General features: G+C 41.4%; 1 protein-coding gene across 5 annotated transcripts in view; it reads right to left on the minus strand.

Moving 5' to 3' along the window:
• Nucleotides 1-17,517, minus strand: part of PIWIL2 (piwi like RNA-mediated gene silencing 2) — a 204,614-nt gene that overhangs the window by 176,970 nt on the left and 10,127 nt on the right. For 3 of the 5 annotated variants that reach the window (XM_056571072.1, XM_056571068.1, XM_056571070.1), the window contains one exon: nt 2,775-2,937. In XM_056571072.1, coding sequence (XP_056427047.1) covers nt 2,775-2,936 — 162 coding nt within the window. In that variant the 5' untranslated portion in view covers nt 2,937. Of the gene's footprint in view, nt 1-2,774; nt 2,938-7,671; nt 7,831-13,756; nt 14,184-17,517 lie in introns of those variants that run through there. The other 2 variants (XM_056571069.1, XM_056571071.1) reach the window with 2 other exon arrangements.

The following is a 17,517-nucleotide window of genomic DNA, read 5'->3' on the forward strand; positions in this document are numbered from 1 at the left end:
CAGAGTATGAACACTGAGCCAATGGTGAGGAGCACCAGGGACCCCACACAGAAAGAAATTTACCAGGGCATTTTCTATTCTTATAAACAATATGGGAGAAGGGTATCATAGCATTAACCAAAGCTTTCCTCAGTACATTTTTGAACAAAGTAATAACATTTTCTACAGTTCCAACACATTTTGGGGGAGATTTATCAAAATCTGTGCAGAGGAAAATTTGCTGAGTTGCCCATAGCAACCAATCAGATCGCTTCTTTAATTTTGCACAGGCCTTGTAAAAAATGAAAGAAGCAATCTGATTGGTTGCTATGGGCAACTGGGCAACTTTTCCTCTGCACAGGTCTTGATAAATATCCCCCTTTATCCCTACCACTTTCTGACCTACTTCCTGTACACCATCTGTAACGTACTGCTTCTTATCCTCATTTATACCAAACATTAACCCAGTAAAACATTTAGGACATGACATGATATTGGACAACAATAACCAGGGATTCACATGGATGTCTTGCTACTACAGGGAGTCCAGTTGTGACACGCAACCCGACGTTCCTCAATATTTCCAGCGTTCTGCGCCAATTTCCTTTACCGTCACCAGCCGTGATGTGCAATTCCCGGCATTTTTCTTGAGCGACGCGCCCACCGTGCTGTCATCAGAGGACCACACCAATTTCCTGGTGCTCTTCCACAAAGTGATGCGCCCACCGCACTGTCACTAAGGGAATGACTGCGCCCAATCTCCCAGTTCAGTCAATCCCCTAGAGTCCCTCTATGTATCACGGGGATGTCTTGTTATTATGGGAGTTCCCCCAGTTCACTCAATCCCCCAGAGTGCCTAAGACACTGGCCAGACTGACATATAACAACATACATATAACAATAACAGGGCAGCAGATAATCACTATGACAGGTTCGAGATAAACGGACTCCGGGCAAGGACTATATTACCTGTCTTTTGGTGGCTGCAGAACAGCTGTATTAGTCACAAAAATAGACCAATGGGGGAGACAGAATGTAGTGGTGAGATAACTAGAATTTTCCACTGTACTTGGAAGTGATAAATTTTCGTGTCCGCTGCTGGTCCACTCCCACGACTTGTCTCGTGCAGCTGCTCATTAGCTCACAACCCGGGGTCCCATCTGGGTCGCCACTTGAAATGGATCGCAACCGCACTGGGTATCAGATGAGTATCTGCCCTCTTCCTAATTAGGTGTAAGAATCAGCATATGCAGGATAGAAGAGATCACTCTGAGACACACAGTCCAGATAAATGATACATCCTTTATTTGAAACAATTACAAGGGTTTATATAGGCTGTAGTATGTCACGAACAGCTGTCCTTGAGATTGGTTTCTTCCCTCTGTAGGTGTTTCTTGCCCATCACATGGGTCTCATCATTTTGGGTGGAGTCTCTCTGGAAACGCCATCTTGAGACATTCTTTCATACTCGATGAGAGGGGGAGTTAGTTAGTGAATGAAGAGGAGGGGGGGGGGAATGATTGGCCTTTTTAGCAAGCATGTTCTGAAAAAGCCATTTTACCTCATCCACCAAAATACTATGGAATTGCTTTTCTGTCTGACCTGGTCGAATGTCTTTTAGGATTTTGGGGGAGGATGATGTTTTGGAGGGGGTGGAGATAGGCCATGGATGGCTATTGTACCAGGCAAAGAAACTAATTGCCAAGTACTTGATTTATCTGTCCCCCTCCCCCTACTATGGAAGAATTGACAGCTACTGTAATCATTAGATTGGAGAAAGGAGTTAAAAAAAAAAAAAAGAACAAACAGACCAGAGAATTTAGATGATATGGGACCAGTGGATTAATACACCAGGTCTACCTACTGGACACATTGCTAGATCCCTGTCTGAGGCCTTTTGGTTATTGATGGTATTTAGTGTGGGAGATGCTGGGGCAGGTGAATTATTTTGCTTCTGTACTTGAGAATCTTTTGGGGGATAAAGGCTGTATCGATTGTCAAGACCAAAACCAAAATGCAGCACTACTTGCCAATCCCATGTGTTGGGTGCAAGGGCCCATGACCTGATCAGAGTAGCAAAACACATCCACAAAAATCAATGGCGTAGCACTCCAATTTCCAGAACAAAAATGCTAAATTTATTGTGTCTGTTTCAAGGCAGACCACTTATTTATGCACAACTTTAAGGGTTCCTCAGGTTTTTACCACTTTATGCTACCTATACATGATATAACACTTATTGTCTTCTACTTTTTTTGTATCCCAATTTATGGTAGACTGCACAGTATGTTTGTGTTTTTGTCTTTTTGTGCCGGGGTTGGCGTGTCTTTTGGGAGGGGAGGTTCTGATTTTGAAAAAGAAGTGACAGATGACTTCTTAATTTTTCAAGACTTCTTTAACAATAAAACAAGCAAATAATCTGACTGGTTGCTTTGGGCTACTGGTCATCTTTTCCTTTGCACAGGTTTTGATAAATCTCCCCTATCATGTATAAAATTACATCTGATGGGTTGTCTTCTAGACATAAAATTGAACTAAACAGATGCAATACAGATGAAACACTGATAACACACTGAGCCAATACAGATCAAGTATGGAACATATAAAATTATATCCGTGTACAAATCCCTCTCTATAGACAATTATGGGTGTATTCCATCTGCAAAATTGATGAAAGAAGTATCTTCTCGATTTTTGGACTCCATACGCCTGTTTCTGTTTACCTGTCTATATTCAAGGAACTTGATTTGGTTTAAAAAAAAATAAAAACTGTCCTTGCCTTTTTTTTACTTTACCTTAACTGTTGGGTCAAAACCGACAGCTCCCTCCAATGCATGACCTCTAGAGAGAGAAGCAGCTCTCCCAGTGGCTCCTTCTTTGGATTCAGGTGATGACAGCTTAACTCCAAAGGGCGTGGGAAAGCGAGAGCCCCCAAATGGTTGTCTGGGAGGATCCATTCTACAAAAAGAATGACAATGTAATATCATTTCACATAGAACACAATAACATTAGCCCCTTAAAGGGGTACTTCACTGGCCAGTGTTCAGAGCATTTAGTGCCGAATGCTATGTGCGCAAAGCGGAGGTCGGCCACGCCTCTCAATGCAAGTCTATGGAACGGGGCGTGATGGCCGGCATGCCCCTCCCATAGACTTGCATTGAGGGGGCGTGACGTGACATCACAAGGGGGCGTGGACAACACCTGCTGCGCACACACAGCGTTCAGAACTAAATGTTCCGAACGTTGGCCAGTGGAGTACCCCTTTAAGGGCACAGCCCCTTAAAGGGGTACTCCGCCGAACACATCTTATCCCCTATCCAAAGGATAGGGGATAAGATGCTAGATTGCAGGGGGTCCCGCCGCTGGGGACCCCCGCAATCTCTGGGCCAGCACCCCTGTCATTCGGGTCACTTAGCGAACTTCGCTCCATGCCTGATGACTGGCGATGCAGGCCGCCACATCCCCTCTGTACTAGCCATCACGCCCCCTTCCATAGACATGAATGGAGGGGGCGTGGCGTGAGGACCGCAGAGGCTACAACCTTCTGTGTTCTGGACACCGCAGCTGCCAGCCCGGAGATCGCGGGGTCCTTTGGATAGGGGATAAGATGTGTGTGGTGGAGTACCCCTTTAAGGACCGGGCCAATTTTATTTTAGCGTTTTTGTTTTTTCCTCCTCATCTTCCAAAAACTCTATTATATTTCCATCCACAGACCCATGTGAGAGCTTGTTTTTTGAGTGACCAATTGTACTTTGTAATGACATAACTAATTTCACCATAAAATGTACGGCAAAGCCAAAAAATTATTTGAGTGAGAAAATTTAAAAGAAAACAAAAATTTAGCAAATTTTGGAGGGTTTCCTTTTCACGGTGTACACTATACGGTACAAAATTACATGTTTTTTTTATTGTGTGGGTCAATACAATTAAAATGATACCCATGGTTACATACTTTTCTATTATTGTACTGCTTTTAAAAAAAACGCAAACTTTTTTCACAAAATAAGTATGTTTAACCTGTTAAGGACCCATGATGTACGCGTACGTCATGAGTCTGCTCCCGATCTATAATGCGGGGCCACGGCCTCTAACAACGGCCGGGACCAGTGGGAATAGCGCGCGGCATTGATCAAGGTGCCGGGACCAGTGGCTAATAGCGCGCGGCATTGATCAAGGTGCCATGCACTATTAACCCTTTAGACGCGGCGTTCAAAGTTGAACGCCGCGTCTAAAGTGAAAGCATGCCGGTTATCTCAGGCAGCTGTTCGGGATAGCTGCGGCGCAATCGCAGCATCCCGAACAGCTTACAAGACAGCTGGAGGATCCCTACCTGCCTCCTCGCTGTCCGATCGCCGAATAACTGCTCAGTGCCTGAGATCCAGGCATGAGCAGTCAAGCGGCAGAATCATTGATCACTGGTTTCTAATGAGAAACCACTGATTAATGTAAAAGATCAGTGTGTGCAGTGTTATAGGTCCCTATGGGAGCTATAACACTGCAAAAAAAAAAAGTTAAAAAAAAAAATACAATGAATAAAGATCATTTAACCGCTCCCCTATTAAAAGTTTGAATCACCCCCCCTTTTCCATAAAAAAAAAAAAAAGCGTAAATATAAATAAACATATATGGTATCGCCGCGTGCGGAAATGTCTGAATTATAAAAATATATTGCTAATTAAACCGCACGGTCAATGGCGTAAGCGCAAAAAAATTCCAATGTTCAAAATAGTGCATTTTTGGTCACTTTTTATATCATGAAAAAATCAATAAGTCCTGTCAATGCAAAAATGGTACCGCTAAAAACTTCAGATCATGAAGCAAAAAAATTAGCCCTCATACCGCCCCATACGCGGAAAAATAAAAAAGTTATAGGGGTCAGAAGATGACAATTTTAAACGTATTAATTTTCCTGCATGTAGTTATGATTTTTTCCAGAAGTACGACAAAATCAAACCTATATAAGTAGGGTATCATTTTAATCGTATGGACCTACAGAATAAAGATAAAAGTGTAATTTTTACCGAAAAATTTACTACGTAGAAACGAAAGGCCCCAAAAGTTACAAAACGGCATTTTTTTTTTCAATTTTATCTCACAATGATTTTTTTTTTCCATTTCGTCGTACATTTGTGGGTAAAATGACTGACGTCATTACAAAGTAGAATTGGTGGCGTAAAAAATAAGCCATCATATGGGTTTTTAGGTGCAAAATTGAAAGAGTTATGATTTTTTTTAAAGCAAGGAGGAGAAAACTAAAATGCAAAAACGGAAAAACCCCGGGTCTTTAAGGGGTTAACCCCTTAAGGACATGCGCCGTAAATGTACGGCGCTGCTTAGCGCACATCGCCGTACATTTACAGCGTGGTTGTGACACGAGTGCAGGTACTGCGCTTGTTTCAATCACGGCGGGTCCCGGCAGCTGTCAGAGCAGCCGTGGACCCGCTGGTAATGTCGGACATCAGCGATCGCACTGATGTCTGCCATTAACCCCTCAGATGCCGTGATCAATATAGATCACTGCCTCTGCGGCAGTGCGGCATTTAAAATGGCTGGATTGATCGCCAGCGGCACTTCCGCGGGGATCAGATTAGCTAAAATAAAAAACATGTTTGCTATCGTCGCGTGCATAAATGTCCGAACTATAAAAATATAAAGTTAATGATCCCGTACGGTGAACGGCGTAAACGTAAAAAACTACAAAATTTCAGCTTTTTATCTCATCAAACTGTAAAATAAATTTTTTGAAAAAGCGATCAAAAAGTCACATATATGCAAAAGTGGTACTAAAACAAACTACAGATCATGGCGCAAAAAATAAGCCCTCGCAAATCCCTTAATACACAAAAATAAAAGTTAGAGGTGGTCAAAATGGGGCAATTTTAAATGTACCGATTGTGTACAGCGTGAAAACGAAACACCCCCAAATTTGCTAAATTATGATTTCAGTTTATATCTCCTTACACAAAAAATAATTTTTGGGGTTTACCATACATTTTAGGGTAAAATGAGTGATGTCATTACAAAGTACAACTGGTTATGCAAAAAACAAGCCCTCATATGGGTCTGTGAATGGAAATATAAAAAAAGAGTTATGGATTTTAGAAGGAGGGAGGAAAAAACGAAAACGCTAAAATAAAATTAACTGTGCCCTTAAGGTCAAAATGGGCTTTGTCCTTAAAGGGGTACTCCGGTGGAAAATCTTTTTTTTTTTTTTTTTAATCAACTGGTGCCAGAAAGTTAAACAGATTTGTAAATTACTTCTATTAAAAAATCTTTATTTTTCCAGTACTTATTAGCTGCTGAATACTACAGAGGAAATTCTTTTCTTTTTGGAACACAGAGCTCTCTGCTGACATCACGAGCACAGTGCTCTATGCTGACATCTCTGTCCATTTTAAGAACTGTCCAGAGTAGGAGACAATCCCCATAGCAAACATATGCTGCTCTGGACACTTAAAATGGACATAGATGTCAGCATAGAGCACTGTGGTCGTGATGTCAGCAGAGAGCTCTGTGTTCCAAAAAGAAAAGAATTTCCTCTGTAGTATTCAGCAGCTAATAATTACTGGAAGGATTAAGATTTTTTAATAGAAGTAATTTAAAAATCTGTTTAACTTTCTGGCACCAGTTGATTAAAAAAAAAGTTTTCCACCGGAGTACCCCTTTAAAGGGGTACTCTGCCCCTAGACATCTTATTCCCTATCCAAAAGGTGAGCTGTCTACAAGAGTGGGGGATGCGGTCTAAAGGGGGGCCTCCGCCCGACATGTCCCCGCTGCTGCCGCCGCCCGACATGTCCCCACTGCTGCCTTGCTCCTAGCGCATTCGTAAATCTCACCGCACACCGGCGGTGCGCTGATTGCACTAGGAGCAGGGCAGCGGCGGAGACATGTCGGCTTAATTCATTCACTGCCGCCACTGACATCAGACAACGAATCAGGCGATTATTCGATAACGGGATTTGTCGACAACGAATCCCGTTATCGATTTTAACTGATTACATCGATTAATCATTGCAGCCCTACACAGGACATAGATGTACATCCCGGTGCGTTAAGTTCCACCACATCAGGATGTACATTTACTTCCCCTGTCCTTAAAGAGGCACTGTCATTGTTAAAAACTTTTCATATATTGCAGGACTCATTATAATATGACATTTCACAATATACACCTGTTAAAAAAAAATAAAAAAATTTCACCTGAAATTCAAGCTCAAAATAGCCGCCACTAGGGGTCACCTGTCTTTTAGCCAGACAGACTAGTCTAGATTTTACAGTATACTGGATACCGGCCGTAAAGCGTATCCAGTATAGGAGATTTCTATTGAGTGTATGCAAAACTACAGATAAAGGATGTGTGGACATGCTGGGAGCTGTAGTTTTACAACAGCTGGAGGCAACACTGCTCTAACACAGTTATTTACAAACATTGCAGCTTCAATTGTTACTAAACTACAACTCCCAGCATGCTGAAATAGTCAAAGCTTTCTTGGACTCCTGAATGACAAAGAAGTTGATCAGACATTCAGGAGTCTGTGAAAGATGAATGACACACATAGTGACAGCTATGCTGATTAACATCCAGCTTTACTAGAAGATAAATCAGATAGAACACGTATTCATAAAAATGATGTACTTTTATCTAAAAAATCCTTGCACTAATTTTATAAAGATCTATTCTTATATTTATACATTTTATCCTGTTATGAAGAATTCACCATAATGTCTTCTGATTCCTGCAGGCAAGCTCCAAGTATCTTCCTCTGACACATGACACATCATAAAACCAGAGAGTAAAGGGTTACAGAGTAGAGAGTACTGATTGGCTGACTGCCCAGGCTTGCTCCTGTGAGGGAGACAGACTGACACGCCCCCTCCAGTCTGCACAATGAAAAAGTAACTCACCAGCAGATAAATGCTTATATCTCTGGATATATAGGTCCGAGACACATAACAATTATATGCAAAGGATCAGGATTGGGTCTTGAGTAACAGATCACTTTTTTTCTTTGCACTATGACAGGTACGCTTTAAGGGGTTAAAAACAACACAATGCACCTTACAATTTATGTCTGGGAGGATCCATTCTACAAAAAGAATGACAAATAATAACATTTTACACAGGACACAATAATATTAAAAACAACACTGGATGGCCCATCACCACTGCAGCCAGCAACTGTCTACCACAGCAAAGCAACCAAGGAACAAACATCATAGCCTAATCATGACAAAAATATGTGGCAGAGTACAAGAAGCAAGGGAACAGTGACGAATGTAAAAGGAAAGTATATTACAGCTCGTGTTCATTTGGAAGCAGTTGATGTTATGAAAGAACCTATAAAGCATTTTGATATTGCTCACATTTTTGGCAGTGAAATTTTATTCTTTTTCATCCCCGCCTTCCAAGAGACATCACATTTCTATTTTTCCATTGATACAGCCGTACAAGGGCTTGTTTATTGTGGGATGAGTGTTATTTTTAATTCACTATACAGTGGGGATCAAAAATTTGGGCACCCCAGGTAAGAATTTGTATTAATGTGCATAAAGAAGCCAAGGAAAGATGGAAAAATCTCCAAAAGGCATCAAATTACAGATTAGACATTCTTATAATATGTCAACAAAAGTTAGATTTTATTTCAATCATTTACATTTTCAAAATATCAGGAAAAAAAAATGGCGTCTGCAAAAGTTTGGGCACCCTGCGGAGTTAATATCTTGTACTGCCCTCTTTGCAAAGCTGAGACCTGCCAGTGTCATGGATTGTTCTCAATCATCATCTGGGAAGATCAGGTGATGTCAATCTCAAAGGTTTTACAGGGGTTCTCCGGTGCTTAGACATCTTATCCCCTATCCAAAGGATAGGGGATAAGATGCCTGATCGTGGGGGTCACGTGGCTGGAAACCCCCGTGATCTTGCACGCCGCACCCCGTTTATAATCAGTCCCCGGAGCGTGTTCGCTCCGGGTCTGATTACTGTCGATCACGGGGCCTGATTGTCCTGCTATAGGAACATAGACTAAATAGATAAGGATGAGAAAAAGGGGGAGGGAGGGGGGAGCAGGGGAGAGACTGGTAATTAAGCAGGACAAAGTGAGATACAAAAGAGAATCCAGTACAGGTTATAAGAAATTTTGATAATGAGATAAAAAGCTTATATCCACACTGAGTCCCTGTTTTTCGAGTCAAAAAACAGTATCATTTTGGCTTCAAATGTCTTTCTCTCTTGTGTGTTTTTGAAGTTCCCTCTCAGTATCCTGATTGTAAGGTCATGTATGGAGTGGCCTGATTGGGTAAAATGATGTCCAACTGGGGTGCAGTAGTCCTTTTCTTTATGGCGGTTGATGGAATGTCTGTGTAGGTTCATCCTTTCATTGAGTTTCCGTCCGGTTTCCCCAATATAGCATCCCATGTCACACTTGGTGCATTGTATCATGTAGACCACATTTGGGGATGTGCAGGAGTATAATCCCCTAATGTTATGTGTCTTGTTGTTGTGGGTGGCTTCCATCTTGGTGCAGATATGTTGGCAGAGTTTACAGCGAGGTTTGGTGCAGGGTTTGGTCCCATTCTCTGTGTCTGTTCTTTCTGTAGGTAATTTTCGGCTGACCAGCTTTTTTTGTAAATTGTGTGGTTGTCTGAAGGCCAAGATGGGAGGTTCAGAGAAGGCCTGAAGGCCAAGATGGGAGGTTCAGAGATTTCTTTTAGCATCTCATCTTCCACCAATATCGGCTGCAGGTCCTTGATAATTTTGCGTATTTCCTCAAGGGCCGGATTGTATGTGGCTACTAGTGGTACGCGTGGTGATGGTTGTATCTGTCTGTATTGTAGCAGGTGTTCCCATTGTGTTTGAAGGGCGGAGTGTATTTTCCTATAGATTGTCCTTGGTTTGTATTTCTCAGACAGTGTTTGTAGGTGCAGGTCTCTGTCATCAGGGTTGGAGCAGATGCAATGGTACCTGGTAGCTTGGCTGTATATGATGCCTTTCTTGGTGTGTGATGGATGGAAACTGGATTTATGTAGATAGCTGGATCGGTCTGTGGGTTTTCTGTATACAGATGTTTGTAGTGTGTTCCTGTTTATTGTGACAGTAGTGTCCAGGAAGTTCACACTTTCTGTAGATGAGATGCTAAAAGAAATCTTCCCTGAACCTCCCATCTTGGCCTTCAGACAACCACACAATTTACAAAAAAAGCTGGTCAGCCGAAAATTACCTACAGAAAGAACAGAAACAGAGAATGGGAACAAACCCTGCACCAAACCTCGCTGTAAACTCTGCCAACATATCTGCACCAAGATGGAAGCCACCCACAACAACAAGACATATAACATTAGGGGACTATACTCCTGCACATCCCCAAATATGGTCTACATGATACAATGCACCAAGTGTGACATGGGATGCTATATTGGGGAAACCGGACGGAAACTCAATGAAAGGATGAACCTACACAGACATTCCATCAACCGCCATAAAGAAAATGACTACTGCACCCCAGTTGGACATCATTTTACCCAATCAGGCCACTCCATACATGACCTTACAATCAGGATACTGAGAGGGAACTTCAAAAACAGACAAGAGAGAAAGACATTTGAAGCCAAAATGATACTGTTTTTTTGACTCGAAAAACAGGGGACTCAATGTGGATTTAAGCTTCTTATCTCATTATCAAAATTTCTTATAACCTGTACTGGATTCTCTTTGGTATCTCACTTTGTCCTGCTTATTTCCATTCTCTCCCCTGCTCCCCCCTCCCTCCCCATTTTTCTCATCCTTATCTATTTAGTCTATGTTCCTATAGCAGGACAATTTATGGCCTATCTTAGTGTGAATTCTCCACATCTATTGTCTTAACCCCTGCATATTTGTGAGATGTAACCTGTGTCTTCTGCTTGTGAGCTTAGATTTGCTTTGGACTTGATAAAGGGAGGAATCCCCAAAGCTTCTCTACAAAATTCTGTTAGTCCAATAAAAAAGGTATTACAAGATACTGCAACATTTTTTGATTTGCTTCTGTTATTTATACGGTTAAATGATATTTTTACAGTAAAAATGATACCCTACTTATATAGGTTTGATTTTGTATTACTTCTAAAAAAAAAAAAAATCATAACTACATGCAGGAAAATTTATACATTTAAAACTGTCATCTTCTGACCCCAATAACTTTTTTATTTTTCCACGAACACGAACGAGGTTCTGAAGTTTTTATTGGTACCATTTTTATATTGATCGGACTTTTTGATAGTTTTTTATTCATTTTTTCATTTATAAAAAGTGACCAAAAATAAGCTATTTTGAACTTTAGAATTTTTTTGCGTGTACGCCATTGACCGTGCGGTTAAAATAACAAAATATTTTTATAGTTCAGACATTTCAGCACATGGCGATACCACATGTTTATTGTTTTTACACAGATTTTTTTTTTAATGGGAAAAGGGGGGTGATTCTTACTTTTATTAGGGAAGGGGTTAATTGATCTTTATTAACTTTTTTTTTTCACACTTTTTTTTTGCAGTGTTATAGCCCCCCTTAGTGGCTGTTACACTGAACATACCTATCTCATACGCATATCATTACCGTGCATTGACACGGAAAAGATCAGTGTTATTGGCAGTCGATTGCTCCAAGCCTGGATCCCAGGCTTGGAGCAATCGCCGATCGGCCACGACGGAGGCAGGTAAGGGGACCTCCGCTCGCATTCTAGCTGATCGGGACATCCCGATTTCACCGCGATGGTCCCGATCAGCCCGACTAAGTTGCTGGGAGGATTTTACTTTTATTTTAGACGCGGCGATCAACTTTGAACTCGGCGTCTAAAGGGTTAATAGCGCTATTAGCCCAGGGTCCCGGCTCTCATTAGCCGCAGGGACAGCCCCTGTATGACGCTGGGTCACGGCGTGACCCCACGTTATATAACGGGACCGGGCGCAGGGCGTACAGGTACGCCCCGCGTCCTTAAGAGGTAAAGCATTAATAACTCTGGAATGCTTTTACTATTCATTATGATTCTGAGATTGTTTTTTCTTGACATATTCTACTTTATATTAGTGGTAAATTTTTGTTGATACTTGCATCATTTCTTGGTGAAAAATTCCAAAAATTGATGAAAAATTTGAAAATTTTGATTTTTTTTTACTTTGAAGCTCTCTGCTTATAAGGAAAGTGGACATTCCAAATAAATATATATTGATTCACATATACAATATATCTACTTTATATTTGCATCATAAAGTTGACATGTTTTTACTTTTGGAAGACATCAGAGGGCTTCAAAGTTCAGCAGCAATTTTCAAATTTTTCACAAAATTTTCAAAATCAGAATTTTTCAGGGACCAGTTCAGTTTTGAAGTGGACTTGAAGGGCCTTCATATTAGAAATACCCCATAAATGACCCCATTATAAAAACTGCACCCCTCAAAGTATTCAAAATGACATTCAGTAAGTGTGTTAACACTTTAGGTGTTTCACAGGAATAGCAGCAAAGTGAAGGTGAAAATTCAAAATCTTCATTTGTTACACTCGCACATTCTTGTAGACCCAGTTTATGAATTTTTACAAGGGGTAAAAGGAGAGAAATCTCCCTAAAATTTGTAACCCAATTTCTCTCGAGTAAGGAAATACCTCATATATGTATGTAAAGTGCTCTGTGGGTGCACTAGAGGGCTCAGAAGGGAAGGAGCGACAATGGGATTTTGGAGAGTGAATTTTGCTGAAATGGTTTTTGGGGTGCATGTCGCATTTAGGAAGCCCCTATGGTGCCAGAACAGCAAAAAATAAAAAATAAACACATGGCATACTATTTTGGAAACTACACCCCTCAAGGAACGTAACAAGGGGTACAGTGAGCCTTTACACCCCACAGGTGTTTGACAACTTTGGATGTGTAAATGAATTTTTTTTCTTTCTCTAAAATGCTGTTTTTTTCCCAAATTTTACAAGGAATACTGGAGAAAATGCCCCCAAAATTTGTAACCCCATTTCTTTTGAGTATAGAAATACCCCATATGTGGACGTCAAGTGCTCTGCGGGCGCACTACAATGCTCAGAAGAGAAGGAGTCACATTTGGAAATTTTGCTGAAATGGGGGGGGGGGGCTGTCGCGCTTCGGGCCCGGAATAGAGGCGTTGCCTTGACGATGACGCAGAAGGTCGTTGGTAATGAACGTACCTCTGCGTCGTCGTCAAGGCAATGTGACTATTCTGGGGCCGGGCCCGAAGCGCGGAGAAGAGGCCCCCCGGTGAAGATAGCAGCCCAGAACCACTATCCCACCGGACGACCTCCTCACCGGATAGTCCTGCAGCACCGGACCAGCGCCGAGCGGAGGCGAATACTGTACAGAATTAAAGGGGGCGAGAGGGGGCTGGATGATGTCGAAGGCCGCAGTGGTCTTCAACCTGCAGACCTCCAGAGGTTTCAAAACTACAACTCCCAGCAAGCCCGGACAGCCGATGGCTGCCCGGGCTTGCTGGGAGTTGTAGTTTTGAAACCTCTGGAGGTCCGCAGGTTCAAGACCACTGAGGGTGGAGAGTTCACTCGAGTATAAGCCGAGGGGGGTGTTTTCAGCACGAAAAATCGTGCTGAAAAACTCGACTTATACTCGAGTATATACGGTACAAATTAGGAAACTACACCCCTCAAGGAACCCAAAGGTGTTTGATAAATGCAGGGCTGTGGAGTCGGTAGATAAAAGTTCCGACTCCACAGGTTTTTGTACTTCCGACTCCGACTCCTCTGTATTAATATGCAAATGTATTTATAAATACTTACAGTTGAATCCAAGAAGCTGTTCCACCAAGTTCTTCTAAGCTCTTCTAGCAGAGAGAGGTAGTTGGGCAGAAGCTGCTGTCTTCTCCTTTTTGTGTGCTGATTTACTGATGAAGATAGGGCAGTGGGAGGATCCAGGAAGGGGCATTTACTATAAAACATGATTTCCCTGGTAGAATCCCATAGTCATGTTTAAAGTTTAAAGGGGTACTCCGGTGGAAAACTTTTTTTTTCTTTTTAACCCCTTAAGGACGCAGGGTTTTTCAGTTTTTGCATTTTAGTTTTTTTCCTCCTTATCTTTCAAAAATCATAACCCTTTCAATTTTTCACCTAGAAATTCATATTATGGCTTATTTTTTGTGTCACCAATTCTACTTTGCAGTGACAGTCATTTTACCTAAAAATCCACAGCGAAACGAAAAAAAAAATCATTGTGCGACAAAATTGAAGAAACAACGCCATTTTGTAACTTTTGGGGGCTTTCATTTCTATGCAGTGCATATTATTTCGGTGAAAATTACACCTTATCATTATTCTGTAGGTCTATACGGTTAAAAGGATACCCTACTTATATAGGTTTGATTTTGTCGTACTTCTGGAAAAAATCATAACTACAAGAAGGAAAATGTATACGTTTAAAAATGTCCTCTTCTGACCTCTATAACTTTTTTATTTTTCCACATACAGGGCAGGTATGAGGGCTCATTTTTTGCGCCGTAATCTGAAGTTTTTATTGGTACCATTTTTGTTTTGATAGGACTTTTTGATCACTTTTTATTCATTTTTAATGGTATAAAAAGTGACCAAAAATAAGCTTTTTTGGACTTTGGAATTTTTTTACATGTACGCCATAGACCGTGCTGTTTAATTAACAATATATTTTTATAGTTCGGACATTTACGCACGCGGTGATACCACATATGTTTATTTTTATTTACACTGTTTTATTTTTTTTATGGGAAAAGGGGGGTGATTCAAACTTTTATTAGGGAAGGGGTTAAATGATCTTTATTAACACTTTTTTTTTAACCTATAACACTGCACACACTGATCTTTTACACAGATCACTGGCGAGTAAATGCCTGTGATCAGTGTTATCGGCACTTGACTGCTCCTGCCTGGATCTCAGGCACGGAGCAGTCATTCGCCGATCAGACACCGAGGAGGCAGGTAAGGGCCCTCCCGTTGCCCTATAAGCTGTTCGGGACGCCGCGATTTCACCGCGGCTGTCCCGAACAGCCCGACTGAGCAGCCGGGATACTTTCACTTCAGACGCAACGGTCAGCTTTGATCGCCGCGTCTGAAAGGTTAATACAGGGCATCACCGCGATCGGTGATGTCCTGTATTAGCCGCGGGTCCCGGCCGTTGATAGCCGCCGGAACTGACCCAATATGACGCGGGGTCACTGCGTGACCCCGCGGCATATCGCTGGAGCCGGCGGAGGACGTAAATATGCGTCCTTCATCCTTAAGGGGTTAAATCAACTGGTGCCAGAAAGTTAAACAGATTTGTAAATTACTTCTATTAAAAAATCTTAATCCTTCCAGTGCTTATGAGCTGCTGAATACTACAGAGGAAATACTATTCTTTTTGGAACACAGAGCTCTCTTCTGAATCATGAGCAAAGTGCTCTCTGCTGACATCTCTGTCCATTTTAAGAACTGTACAGAGTAGGAAAAAAAAAACATAGCAAACACATGCTGCTCTGGACAGTTTCTAAAATGGACAGAGACGTCAGCAGAGAGCACTGTGCTCGTGATGTAAGCAGAGAGCTCTGTGTTCCAAAAAGAAAATAATTTCCTCTGTAGTATTCAGCAGCTAATAAGTACTGGAAGGATTGAGATTTTTTAATAGAAGTAATTTACAAATCTGTTTAACTTTCTGGCATTAGTTGATTTAAAAAAAAAAAAAGTGCCCCTTTAACCCCTTAAGGACTCAGCCCATTTTGGCCTTAAGGACTCAGACAATTAAATTTTTACGTTTTCATTTTTTCCTCTTCGCCTTCTAAAAATCATAACTCTTTTATATTTTCATCCACAGACTAGTATGAGGGCTTGTTTTTTGCGCGACCAGTTGTCCTTTGTAATGACATCACTCATTATATCATAAAATGTATGGCGCAACAAAAAACACTATTTTTGTGGGGAAATTAAAACGAAAAACGCAATTTTGCTAATTTTGGAAGGTTTCGTTTTCACACCGTACAATTTATGGTAAAAATGACGTGTTCTTTATTCTGAGGGTCAATACGATTAAAATGATACCCATTATTATATACTTTTATATTATTGTTGTGCTTAAAAAAAATCACAAACTTTTTAACCAAATTAGTACGTTTATAATCCCTTTATTTTGATGACCTATAATTTTTTTATTTTTCTGTATAAGCGGCGGTATGAGGGCTAATTTTTTGCGCCATGATCTGTACTTTTCTTTGATACCACATTTGCATATAAAAAACTTTTAATACATTTTTTATAATTTTTTTTTATAAAATGTATTAAAAAAGTAGCAATTTTGGACTTTTTTTTACGTTCACGCCGTTCACCGTACGGGATCATTAACATTTTATTTTAATAGTTCGGACATTTACGCACGCGGCAATACCAAATATGTCTATTAAATTTATTTTTTACGCTTTTTAGGGGTAAAATAGGAAAAAACGGATGTTTTACTTTTTTATTGGGGGAGGGGATTTTTCACTTTTTTTTTTACTTTTAAATTTTTTTTTTACACTTGAATAGTCCCCATAGGGGACTATTCATAGCAATACCATGATTGCTAATACTGATCTGTTCTATGTATAGGACATAGAACAGATCAGTGTTATCGGCGATCTTCTGTTCTGGTCTGCTCGATCTCAGACCAGAGCAGATGACGCCGGGAGCCGGACAGAGGCAGGTGAGGGGACCTCCGTGCGGCGCTCTGAATGATCGGATCCCCGCAGCAGCGCTGCGGGCAATCCGATCATTCATTGAAATCGCGTTCTGCCGCAGATGCCAGGATCTGTATTGATCCCGGCATCTGAGGGGTTAATGGCGGATGCCCGCGAGATCGCGGGCGTCGTCCATGGCCGGCGGGTCCCTGGCTGCGATCAGCAGCCGGGATCAGCCGTGCATGACACGGGCATCGCTCCGATGCCCGCGGTTAAACACAAGACGTAAATGTACGTCCTGGTGCGTTAAGTACCACCGCACCAGGACGTACATTTACGTCCTGCGTCCTTAAGGGGTTAAGCTAACAATCGGAGTTTACAAGTTTTTATAGCCTTATCTGAATGGCAGCAGTTTCTCCAATGGTTTACAGCTTCAGTCTTGAACTATTGACCCTCCATTCCCTTCAGTTATACAAGTGTCTCTAGTCCTGCAAAAAACATATTTACTTTATTCCTTGTCAATGAGAGGCTAGGTTACCCATGGGTTCCCTGTAACAGCAGAACACAACACTATGAAAAGTATAAGTATTGCCGCTCATAATTGTGCGTTGCGTGCCATATAGTGAAGCACATGAAAAGCATGCTTCTTCATGGTCACTTAACGTGTTCATTTTGCGGTTACATGAGGCACTGCATGCATTGGTCTTTATTCTTACAGTAGAGAAGTCATTAATTATAACTTTTTGTGAATTGGGACCTTTAAACTTTTTTTTTTATTCCAATCTAAATTTAGTAGGAGTCGGAGTCGGTGCATTGCTTGTCGACTCCAGGTACCCAAAATTTCGTCCGACTCTGACTCCACAGCCCTGGATCATTATCGGGTCGGGC

The sequence above is a fragment of the Hyla sarda genome, chromosome 4, assembly GCF_029499605.1.
Source record: "Hyla sarda isolate aHylSar1 chromosome 4, aHylSar1.hap1, whole genome shotgun sequence".
Classification (NCBI taxonomy): domain Eukaryota; kingdom Metazoa; phylum Chordata; class Amphibia; order Anura; family Hylidae; genus Hyla; species Hyla sarda.